The sequence below is a fragment of the Melospiza georgiana genome, chromosome 19, assembly GCF_028018845.1.
Source record: "Melospiza georgiana isolate bMelGeo1 chromosome 19, bMelGeo1.pri, whole genome shotgun sequence".
NCBI classification, from domain to species: Eukaryota; Metazoa; Chordata; class Aves; order Passeriformes; family Passerellidae; genus Melospiza; species Melospiza georgiana.
The window spans coordinates 8,469,914-8,482,055 of record NC_080448.1 but is presented as its reverse complement, the minus strand read 5'-3'; the positions used below and the strand labels follow the sequence as shown (position 1 = coordinate 8,482,055).

The following is a 12,142-nucleotide window of genomic DNA, read 5'->3' as shown; positions in this document are numbered from 1 at the left end:
GGGTTTTGGGAATGGCTTTGGAGCTGAGCTGCTTTCCAAGGAACCTTTCCCACAAGGAGAGAGGCAGGGAGATAAAAGAGTGGCCATGGGGGAGAAGACACTTGTTCAGATGTCTTTGATCCCCTTTCCTTGCTGGAAAACTTCCTGCACAATCTGAGTTTCCTGAACAGCAAATCTGCCACTTCCAAGCCTCAGGAACCCCAAAGGTGACAAGAGCTGCACTCCAGGACCTGGGTTTCCTTGAACAGCACTGAACACTGGGATGGGACCAAATCCAAGCCCTGACTTCCAAAGGATCTGGGAAGGAGATTTTTCCTTGGCTCCTTTCACACCCCAACCAACAGGCCAGGCTGGGACCTCAGCAGCAATCCAGCCCTGCAGCACTGCCTGGACACCCACACAAAGCTCACCCAAACATTTCCACCTCCCAAATTCCTCCTGCACAGCACTCCAGCCTCCTCCAGCACAAGTTACAGCTTTTGGGTTGGGTTTGCTGCCTGCAATCAGCACCCCCTGAGCTCCAGAGCCACGCTGGGGAGCCCAGGCCAGGTTTTCCTGGCCATACAGACTCAGGCTGTGTTTACCCAGGGCTTGGAAAAATGATTCAACTTTTATTTTAGCTCAGAGGAGAGACCAAGGGGTCACCTTTAAGCTGAGGGTGGTATAAATAGAAGCTGAGTGAAAAAAGCAATGTACAGAGAGGCAGGAGAGCCTCTCCAGGACCCCAGAACCCTGGACACATTTAAAAGAGAAGGTTAACAGGGACCAGGGTCCAGGCCAGCTCCATCCACCTCTGCATGGATAAGGACAAACTCCCAGCTGCCTCAACACATAGATTTATGTATATTTATGGCACAGGATTCAGAGCAAAAGCCAAAACTTCTGCAGCACTCCTGGCCCTGAGTGTTCTCCTGCTCTCACAAATCGTGCCAAGGCTCTGTCAAAGTGAAGTCAGTCTGGGGGAAGAGAGGGCTGGGAGCTGGAAAATAACCCTGGTGACTAAAGCAGGCAACTTTCTGGGGACTTAGAGAACATCAGTATCTCAGGAAACCACCACGAAACACTGGGATGAAGTTACTTTTCACTCAGCTGCCAAAAAAAAACCAACAAAAAAAAAGGTTTAAAGCACAGCCAGTGGCACCCAAAGCTGAGCAAGGCAAAGCCACCAATGAGGAGCTGCAGCACAGCCCTGATACTGCTGGGGTTGCTCTTTGTCACCTGCACAACCCCTGCTTCCCTCACCATCCATCCATCCATCCATCCATCCATCCATCCATCCATCCATCCATCCATCCATCCATCCATCCATCCAATCCATCCATCCCATCCCATCTATCCCATCCCATCCATCCATCCATCCCATCCCATCCCATCCCTCCATCATCCATCCCTCCATCATCCATCCATCCATCCATCCATCCCATCCCATCCCTGGTGTGGTGCTTTGAGCTGTGCAGAGGATGTGGAGAGCACCAAGGGCATCCAAAAAGTCTCTCCTGCAGAGTGAGAGCCTCAGTGCTGCACAGGCTGATTCATTTGGGTTTTTGCCAGCACACAATCCCAGAATTATCAGGCTGGAAGGCCCTAAATTCCCAGCACATGGCCAGGATTGTGTCCAGACAGCTCCCAGGGAAGGGAGGCTCCACACTCTACACCCCCTCTGGACAATCTGCTCCAGCTCTCACCTGCACTGGGAAGAATTCATCCTCATTTTCAGGTGGAGCTTCCTGGGCATCAGGTTCCTGCCCTTTCCTCCTGTCCCATTGCTGGGTCCCTGCACACAGGCACAGCCAGGGATGGGGGCCCCTCTCAGCATCTCCTCTCCAGGCTGAGCAGCCCCAGCTCCCTCAGAGATGCTCCAGTCCCTTCATCCTCATTGTCCCGAGCTCCTCTTGCCCTGAGGAGCCCAGAACTGGACACAGCTGTCCAGATGTGCCCCACAGGGCTGAGCAGAGCAACGAGGACTCTGCATCTCCCTGCTGACCCTGGCACTGCCTCCTGCACAGCCTCTGGTGCCAACAGAAACCTGCAGGGGGACAGGGGAGAGCAGGAGCTCAGCACTGGAGCAGCTCCAGGCCCAGGAGTGGCCTCGGGGTGTTTTTATGGGGAATCCAGAGCTCTCCTCCCATGGTTCTCACCCTCAGGAGGAGGAACCAGCTCAGTCTCAGGGCTCTGGAACAGGACAGGCCCAGCAGGGGAACGGGGCCTCTCTGCTGGAAACACGCCCGGCACGAGAGCAGAGAGCAGCTTTCTGCACTTTCCCAGCCCATGGGGGAGGAGGAAGGAAAGGATTTTGTTCTCCACAGGAAAAGGGATCCATGGATGTCCCTGCACAGCACAGGGGTGTGGCTCCATCTCGATCTCACGCTGCAGGACATGGAGAGCCATCCTTGTCTCTGAAAATGGAGATTTGGGTCCCTGGTGTCCTCTCCACCCTTCCCAGCACCTTTTACTGTGGGTGAGGGTTTTATGAAGCCCTTCAGAGTCACACCTACACCAGCACCTTTGTGGCTTTGCCTCATAACATTAAAGAAATCTGTAAATGCTTAAAAAAAAAAGCAATTTCCCTCCTTTTCAAACACTGGTGGAGGCTATAACTGAGTGAAACATCCACAAGAAGCAGCAGTGAATGACTCCATCCCTTCAGACACTCTCACAGGAAATTAAAGACCTGTTATTAGCAGCAAATACAGCAGAGTGATGCCTGCAGGTCCATCCACCATGGATGATCCCTTGCCACACACAAGCCAGAAGGAGAACCAACATTAGCAGAATATCACTTGTTCAGCTGGAAAACCCAATCCTCTTGGTCCAGACCCACCCAGAACTGGGAGGATTTTCCACATTCCCAGTTTGTCAAGGCACAAAATGAGAGGAGACCATGGCACTTACTGGTTTGGGGCAGTGGATGTATCTTGCCAGGCTGATGATGAGGTCGTGGGTGATGGGATCCACCAGGTTTCGGAAGCTGGCGTAACGATAGAGGACATCATCCAGAGAGGTGGACTCCATCCCTAAATCCTGCAGGAAACAGGGCAAAGCAGCAAGGTTAGGTGGGACAGAAAAGTCAAAGGTTCTTAAAGTCAGCCCTGACTGCAGGAGGAAATGATCCCCAGCAGCTCCCACTGAAAATGTTGTTGGAGGGTTTTTGTTTGTCCTGCAGTATTCCCAGTTAGATTGTGCCTGGGCCAGTCTGACCCTCGCTGCTGGGCCAAAGGCAGCAGCTGTGCTGTGTCACCCCAGAGATACCTTGGCTCGCTGGTGGTTGCAGCTGGGCACTGAACAAGTCCAGGCTTGTTAGGAACCCCGTTTACCTCAGGAGGAATGGCTTCAGGCGATGGTGAAGAGAAAAAGGAGAGGATTCTGCTGGAGGGTTTAATGTCCAGAGGTTTATTCCATGGTTACAGAGGTCTGAACGTGAGCAACTGCTCCAACAGAATCCCCCCGCATGCTCTGATCACCTTTTTAAGCTCAGGGACAGGGGGAGGGGAGGTACAGGTGAGCCACCAACCAGGTGAGAGGGGCAGGGTCTCAGGGGAAGATGACACCCAGACAGGCCAATGACCCCTGGGCCTGAGGGGCATCCTTTGAACTTGACCAACCACACGACGCCTTGCTGGAATGTTCAGCCTGATTGACAGGACTCACTCAGCATGGGGGCAAGGGGGAAGGGAGAGAGGCATAGGCACACCTGGGGGAATGACCTGGAAGGCCAAAATGGGACATTACAGCACACCACAACACTGCAGTTTTGGTGACAAAGAGAGGGAAGGGACACCTTGTGTCACCTTGAGGGAAGCTGCTCTCCTGGCCTTCACCTGCTCTGCAAAGAGGCTTTAGGGCTGCAGGATCAGCCTCATAAACCCACTGAGTCAATGACACACTTGCAACAGGAGAAAATGCAAGATAACCCCAGAGAACATCACACACAGAGCTGCAGCTGGAGGATAAATGCAGCACTGGAGTGTCACAGACACATTTTATGGAAAATCCTTTCCTTAGGGTTTTTTTCTCCTGAGAAGCTGAGAGGCCTCAGAAACTAAATGTAAATAATGATTATCTGCTGATGTGGAATGCAACAGGTGCATCTGTGATTGGTCTCATGTGATTATTTTTAATTAATGGCCAATCACAGTCTGGCTGTCTGAGACTCTCTGATTAGTCACAAGATTTTATTATCATTCCATTCTTTTTCTATTCCTTGCAAGCCTTCTGATGAAATATTTTCTTCTATTCTTTTAGTATAGTTTTAATAGATCATTTTCTTTTAATATATTAATAAAAAAAATAAACCAGCCTTCTGAAACATGGAGTCCTCTCTGAAACAAGATTGTCCTCCTCTGAAATAAAGATTCTCCTCTCTTCCCTCATCCTGGGACTCCTGTGAACACCACCACACTGGAGGAGTTCTGGGGCTGCTGTGCATAGGGAGGGAGGGAGGAGCCCAAAACTGCAGCACTGCAAACTGGAGGATGGATTGGAGAGAGGGAAGGGAAAATGCTGGGTTAGACTGACTGGGAGGGAGTGGAAGCTGAGCCAGACTGGACAAGGTGGAGTCAGGAGCAGCTCAGGTGGAGCTGATCCTGCCCCAGGGATGGGCCAGACCTCCTGAGGCCCCCTCCAAGGCTGATTTCTATGGTTTGTGTTTCTCAGATTGAATAATTAGAGGAATTTTATCAGAGAACTCCCCGTGTGGAATCCATCATATTACACGTGAGGGGAAGGGTTATACACAGCGTGCTCCTTTCACCTCGAATATATTCGTGTGTATAATACCCAAACAATCTTTTTATTCCTTTTTGAACTTCTTTTGCTTCCCATGGAGCTGGTGGCACCTGGCACAAAGAATTTCCTCCTGACAAACACAAGCCAATAACATTTTGCCAATAAATTAAAGCTCGTCCTGAGGTCAGAGATGCTCCAGCCCCAAAATCCCCACGGGAAAGCACATTGCTTGTAGGTGTGGATGCTCTGTGATTTCAGACAGGTTGAAAATAAACATCCACACTTTAAAAAAAATCCATTGAGCCTTCAGACACAACAGCCCGAGGGATCTCACATTACAGCAATTGCAGCTCAGGCCACAAACGAGGTGACAAGTGTTTATCCCACTGCTTTCCTTGGTATTTTTAGGATCAGCCCGGCAGCACTGCCTGAGTTAACAGCAACTCCTTGACTGCAAACAGGTTATTTAGTAAAAAAGGAGAATGTTAAAAACCACACACGTGTGAGGCTGCCCAGCTGGGAAAATCAAGTGGCCAAACTGATTTCTGGTCTGTCTCACGGCTTCTGCCAAATTACTATTTACAAATTACACAGATTATATTATAGTATAAAAATTATATATATTATACAAATTTCTATTTACAAATTATAGTATACAAATTATATATATTATAATAATTAATATTTACAAATTTATACAAAATATTATTTTTGTACTTTAAAAAATCTCAGTTTGGAGAGACCCTGGGCTTCTTTGCAAGAGGAAGAATAGAAATTGTGGAGGGAGGTGCTCAAAGGAAACTCCCACTTTTCTAGCATGGATGTCACCTTCCCAGTTTAGTAAAGCTCAGCATTAGGATCAAGCAAATATCAGATAAAAGCTGGATTTGGTCCCTGATCTGTGACAAACACCAGAGGGCCAATCTGGGGACTTGGGACAACTCACTGGGACCTTCAGAACCAAACCAGGCTCAGCATCTTGCCCCTTCAAGCATCTCAAAACTCTTCACCATTTTCTCCTCGGCTACAATGAAAAACTCCAGCTGATAAACGAGAGAATTTCTCCTCCTCTCTGCTGGGAGAACTTTACATTTCCCACGTGGAGCATTCCCTGCTCCCTCCTGGTTCTCCCATTTTTTAGGCACAGATGTTTTCCTCAGCTGCTCCCCAACCCTCTCTGCCACACCAGCACTGTCTCTTTTCCACCACACACAATATTTTAAAGCCCCTGAAGGCTGAAACTTGTTCGAGGCCAAGTGATGAGCTCATCTGCAATTTAATAACTTAACACCAGTTCATGCTGTCAGCAGCAAATCACCCATCAGTGCCTTTGCAGGAACGCCCAGCATCTGGCTCCAGCCACTTTTTTTCAGCACATTCCTTTTTCCCAGCGGATTTTACCTGGATGGCAAGTGCAGATTTTAAATAAATAAGGTTTAAAGTGGTTTATAAGCCAGGCATGGCTTTCTCAGGGCAGATTTGAGGGTGAATTTAGTCTTGAGCAAGTGCCCCCTGTGCCCAGCAATGCCTTTGGGATCAGCTCAGGGGTCACCTCAAGCAGGCTCAGGTGCCTCCAGTGCTCTTCTCCTCCACAGAGCTCTAAAAGCTGCTGGGAGAGAGCAGAACAAGGGAAAAGATGAGGACATTGGGCCTGTCCTGGCTCACCTCAGTACAAATTCAAAGAAAAAGGACCCAAAGTTGTTTTTATCTCACAGTGATACTTTACTTATGAAGCTCCCATAGAATTTCTGATTAGAATCAAGTGGAAATTCAAATCTTTGGACACCTCACACACCTCCCTTGATAAAACCTACTGTTTGCCCAAAAATGTCTTTATCTTAAAAAAATCCAAGCTTGTAAACAGTGTTCCCAGGTATTAAACACACCAAAAGTATCCCCTAATGCAGACATTGGACTTGCTTGGCAAACTTGAGTTGCGTGATGGGTGTTCAGGAGTGGATCCAATTCCTGAACTCTGCTGGGGTGCTTTGTCCAGGTGTGGCAGAAAAATGGGAACATCTCTACAGGAAAAAGGGGGATTTTCAAATAGAAATCATCCATGACTTCTCTGCAGTTTATCCCATTTGTTTCCAGCTTTAGGAAGCTGAAATGGAAATCGTTGATGCATCCTTATCCACTGGAAGGAAAATTTCCTGTCATCAACCAGCTGAGCCTCCACAGGAGGAATATTCTGCAAATGTAGCAGTGTAAAGCTATCAGGTTTTAAAAAATAGGAAAAAAAAACCCAAAAACAAAAAATAAACCCCCAAACCCAAACAAATTTTAAAAATCCACACAAAAAAAAAAAACCCAAAAAAAAACAAAACAAGCCAAAAAAACCCAGCAAAAAACCCAGCAAAAAAAAAAAAAAAAAAAAAAAAAAAAAAAAAAACCCACCAAAAAAAACCAAAACAAAAACCCTCAACCACCTACCCCACTTTGAGGGGTGAATTTGAAATTTATATCCAAAAATCCAGCAGAAAATAAATGTAACGTGTTCCTCCAGCAGCCAGCAATAGAAATTCCCCAGCCACAGCCATGAAAGGTCTAAAAAAACCCCAATTATTTTTGAAAACAAAACCCCAAGCCCAGTGAGAGGCACAGGGATGCTGTGCCCAAGCTGTTATTTGCAGCAAACCCACAAAAACATCTATTTTCCCCCAAAACTCAGAGCTCACCCATCACTCTGCAAGGAAAACTTTTCTTTCCCTCATGTAAAATCACTTCTTTCTTTCTGCTGTCCAAACTGCAAATTTTGGGGGTTTTTTTTAAGCCTTTGGAAGCTCCAAATTGTGTTTCCACCAATCTCAGCATCCCCCAGGCCACACAGAGCCATAACCAACCACAGCCAAGCCCATTTCTTGCTTATTAAACTATTTATCACTGCAAATTGAATTGTAATTAGGGGGAAATGCAGCAGGTCCCTGTGAGGAGTCATTGGGAAAGCAGCTTCTGCTGTTGTTGTTTTCACTAACACCAAATTATTGCTGCCCAAATGAGGTTCCTGTGCAAAAAAAAAAAACCTCATCACAGCTGCTCACAAATATCCCAAGAGCTGCTGGTTTGGCCAGCACCTCTTCCAAAACTCCTTTATCTCCACTAAAATCAGGGCAGCATTTTCCTGAATTTCCAAGCAGGGAGGTTGGTGCTGTAAACAAGAGTCAGGCACTGAAGGAAGGAAGGATTAATTCAGTTTTCCATCCATCACCTGCTCCAAGTTATCTGGGGAAAAATGATTCCAGCAAGTGGGATTGGTGTGGGGAGGGAGGTCAGCTCAGATGTGACTCAGCCCTGTGTTTTTCTGCATTTTGGACACAACCTGTGAGGAAAACCCAACCACGTCCTCCTACTCTTCCCCAAAAAAGATTTTTGAGGCAGGAATTGATTTCTGGTTGAGAGAAGAGTAAAGCACCCCAAAGGTAATGATGGCACAAGAGATTTTGGGACAAACCAGCCCTCAGGCACACAGAGATAATCAAATTTGCAATTTGCACTTCTGAGGAGGGCAGGCAGCATTTGGGAGCTCAGCACACCTGGATGAGGGTCCCAAAAGCCACCCTGGGAACCTCCACAAAAATCAGCAACTGCTTCTGCACATTTCATGTCCCACCCACCAGCCTGGAGTCAAATCAGCATTAAATATGTGGGTGTTGATATAATAATTGAGTATTTTCTGTTTCACAGAGTTAATATCAGTCTGGGAGCCACAAATGGCTCATTCAAGCACTGAGGGTGCAGTGAGAGAAGGGAGTCGATGCTTCAGGGAAGGAGCAAATATTTCCCTGGCAGACTGACTCAAATAATAAATGGTGGCAGCTTGAACCCCCTCCAGGAGGCTGCAATTGGAGGAACTTGGAGAGATGGATTAATGGGCAGAGATGTGATGCTGCCAGCCAGATAATAAACAACTGAGAATAGGAGATTTGCAGAAAAATGCTCTTTTATTCCATACTGCCAGGCAAAGGCAATGACTCCAACTGGAATTTGGCCAGATCTCAGTTAACATTTCTTCAGGAGAGTGCCTGAGGATGTTTAATGGGGATGGCCTCAGCTCTGCTGATTCACAGAGCCACTGGGAGCCCAGGAAAAGCCTGGAAGTTCTGTCTGGGCAAGGTGACTCCAGGATTTGCTTTGAACAACCCCAACAATTCCCATCCACCACTGCCTTTAACCCAACTCTGCCTTGAGCTCACCAAATCTCATCCCCTCACCCCTCCCAAAGCAGCAGGAGCTGCCCAAATCCTGCTTTTCCATCCAAGCCTGGGGCTGGGGCTCCAGCTGGGGCTCCAGCCCCAAGCCAGGACCCTGCTGGCCACGCAGAGCCTGCACCAGATGGCTCCTGGTGGCACTTGTCACTTATTGCTGCTGCTCCCAGATGGATGGGTGACAGCTTTGGAGCCCCTTAGGACTCTTTAGAACCCTCCCAAGGACAGTGATGCCACAAAGTTCTCCTCCTGCAAAGGGAAGAGGCAGGAAAAGCTGGATTTGAGCAAAGCACAGCTGAGGGGTCACTCTCCCACCCCCTCAGCTCCACCCAGAGCCCCACACATTCCTGGCTAAAACCCAAAGGAAAAGGTTCATGCATCAACCCTGCCCTACACCCACCCTGCTAACTCCAGTCTGGCTGCTGGGCCTCCCCTTCACAGCTCTGCACTGAAGCATTAAATGAAAATGTAATCAATTTAATCAACTCTGCCATTCCATCCTCGTGTGTGTGCCCAAAGAGCTTCCTCGAGCATCCCAGGTGCTGCCTGGAGTATCCAAACCACAGCTCAGGAGCAGAATTCATCAATTCTCATCATCTTCATCAATTTCTCAATTTCTTATCCCTTTTGCCCTGTGACCAGCAGCTCTCAGGGCTGCAGAGGAATTCCTGCCCCAGCACAGGGCTGATTCCCAGGATCAGCCCCAGCCTCAACCACATGGTGCTGCCAGATCCCACCTGCAAAAAATCTACTTATTTCCACTTGCAAAAGCCTCCTAGATCCCTGCTGGAAAACGGACCTGGAGGAGAGGCTGCCTATTATCTCCTGTCAGGGAAGGAGCCAGAGCTGCCACCTAAGCTCAGTGTGCTGTCAATTCATATGAGGATGGTGATTCATCCTGCTCAGAGACAGCTGGGCTGACTCAGTCCCTGGATGAGCTTGTGTCTCTCATTTACCTGCCAAGAAAAGCCCCTCTAATTAGCTGATCCTAGACATCCAGTGTGGAGGCAGCTGGAGCAGGAAAATCCCCCTCGTGCTGCTCTCACCTTTGTTCCCAGCACTGAGCTCTGCCTGGTTCTCCTGCCCCCTCTCCCAGCCCAAACCAGCCCCATCTGCTCTGCAGCTGATCACCCATCCATATTAGTTAGGTTTTTATGATTTGTTTCAGCACCCCATGGGGTTTTTTTTTAGAGGCAACCCGAGGCTCAGACAACTCTTGTCCTTGGGAGGTGACAGGAGATGCCTGATGGCCACTGAAGATTTTTATTTGTGTGTGCAGCTCTCCCACCCCGCCCTCACAAGCAGTAAATCCACAAACAACCCTAAAATTAGTATTTACAGGAAGAAAAAAGAAAAGCAGAACTGGGATCCTTGCAGGAAAGGGGAAGAGGTTCACAAGCAGAGGATGGAGAGGAATCACTCACCCTCATCATTTCCACTGCCTGTGTGAGACAGCTCTGGTGTCTGGGCTTGCAGCAAGAACAGCTCCTGGGACAAGAGCAGCATTCCAATCACACAATTCCCTGCCTGGAATCACAGCCCAGGCTCCCCACACCCCTCCAGCTGATGGGGGCTGTTGGATCAACACTGAGCCCTTGGTGCAGGCTGCTGCTCACCCCCACGTCCATGGGCCAGACACCCCAGCTCTGCACACCCCTGCACACACCTCTGCTGGGAAAAGAGTCCAAAAAGCCTCACCCAGATGGCCCAGCCTCAGGGATGGACCAAACAGGCACCAAGGCTGGTGCTGCTGTCCATCCTGCCACCCCCTGCCCTTCCCCAGGTGACTCTGGTGTCACCACTCCTGTTAAACCCTCATCCCAAATCACTGATCATCAATACACTTCCAATTAACCTTCCCCTACATTCCCTAGCATCAAAAACAATAACCAGCTGTCATCATCATTCCATAGCCACTCCAAAACAAACATACAACTACCCCCCCCAACAAAAAACCAAACAAAAATATAAATCATGATCATAAATCATCAACCAATCATCCACCAAATTTTACATTCTTGTAGCTTATAAAATGGGGAAGGGGTCTCACAGGTGATGAAGGTCCTCTGAGTTCAGGGGAATTGGAGGGAAGAAGGAACAAGGGGAGGAGCAGGACTGGGCTGTGGAAAGCCCAGCATGGCAGAACAGATGCTCTGCAGCTGGGCCAGATGGTCCCCAGCTGCTGCCAGGGACTGTGCCTGGGACAGGACCCTGGGTCCTGCTGGAGCTGGGCTGAGGGGATGGAGAATGCAGGAAAGCTCAGCCCTGGTCTAACAGAGCAAATGGGGCACGGGGAGTCCCCACCTCTCACTCCCCTCACCCAGGCACCTTCTCCAAATTTCCCTCCCTTCACAATTAACACAGCCCTGCACGAGCTGCCAGGCTCTGCCATCCATTCTGAGCCAGGCTCTGCTTGGGCAGGAATCTGCATTGATGGTCTGGGCCCAGCAGCTGCCACCAGGAGAGGCTTCAGGAGGAGGCCAGGGTGGCTCTCCTGGTGTACAGCAGGTTAAAACCCCTCTCTGAGCCCATCCTGACCTGCTGCTCCCACGAGCAGGCAGAAACACAAGGAATTGCAAATCTCACTTGAAACAACACATTTGCTTTTTTATCCACTCCAAAATTGTTGCTTTTGGTGGCTCCCCTTGCCCTCCTCAGCCAGCAGAGGTATTGCAATCCAACAGTAGGGGAAAAAAAAAAAAAAGTTGAAAATATGGGGGGATTGATCAATGCAGCATAAATCCTGAGGTGGGGATTGCCCACAGCCATACAGGGGTTTTGTTTTGATGTCCAGCCCTGGGAAAACACTCCTACATCCTCCTCCAGAACCTGCAGCATCAATAATGCTGTTCCTGCCTCACCTGGAAGCCTCCTGGACCCAGCAGAAATCAATCCACTGCTGCACACACAATGAGAGGCTGCAACCCAAGAACTGCTCTCTGAAAGCTGCTCCCACCTCCAAGGCCTGAGCTGATTATTATTGCATTAGCCATGGAGGGATGCATTGTGAATGCTCAATGGATGCTCAACTCTGCTTCCAAAGGATGGAATTTCGGGCTGGGAGGCTCCAGGAATGTTTTGGCATCCTTTAATAGGTGCTGGAATAAAGGCTCAGATATTTCTGCTACAGAAAATAAGCATCAGTGATTCCCCATCACAGCTCTCTCTCCCAGAGTTATTCAATGGAAGTAATTGAAGGCATCTTTGAGAGA

General features: G+C 48.8%; 1 protein-coding gene across 1 annotated transcript in view; it reads right to left on the bottom strand.

Annotated features, from left to right (window-relative positions):
• Positions 1-12,142, bottom strand: part of LRRC75A (leucine rich repeat containing 75A) — a 62,428-nt gene that overhangs the window by 31,953 nt on the left and 18,333 nt on the right. The window contains exon 2 of the mRNA XM_058037363.1: positions 2,893-3,021. Coding sequence (XP_057893346.1) covers positions 2,893-3,021 — 129 coding nt within the window. The remainder of the gene's footprint in view (positions 1-2,892; positions 3,022-12,142) is intronic.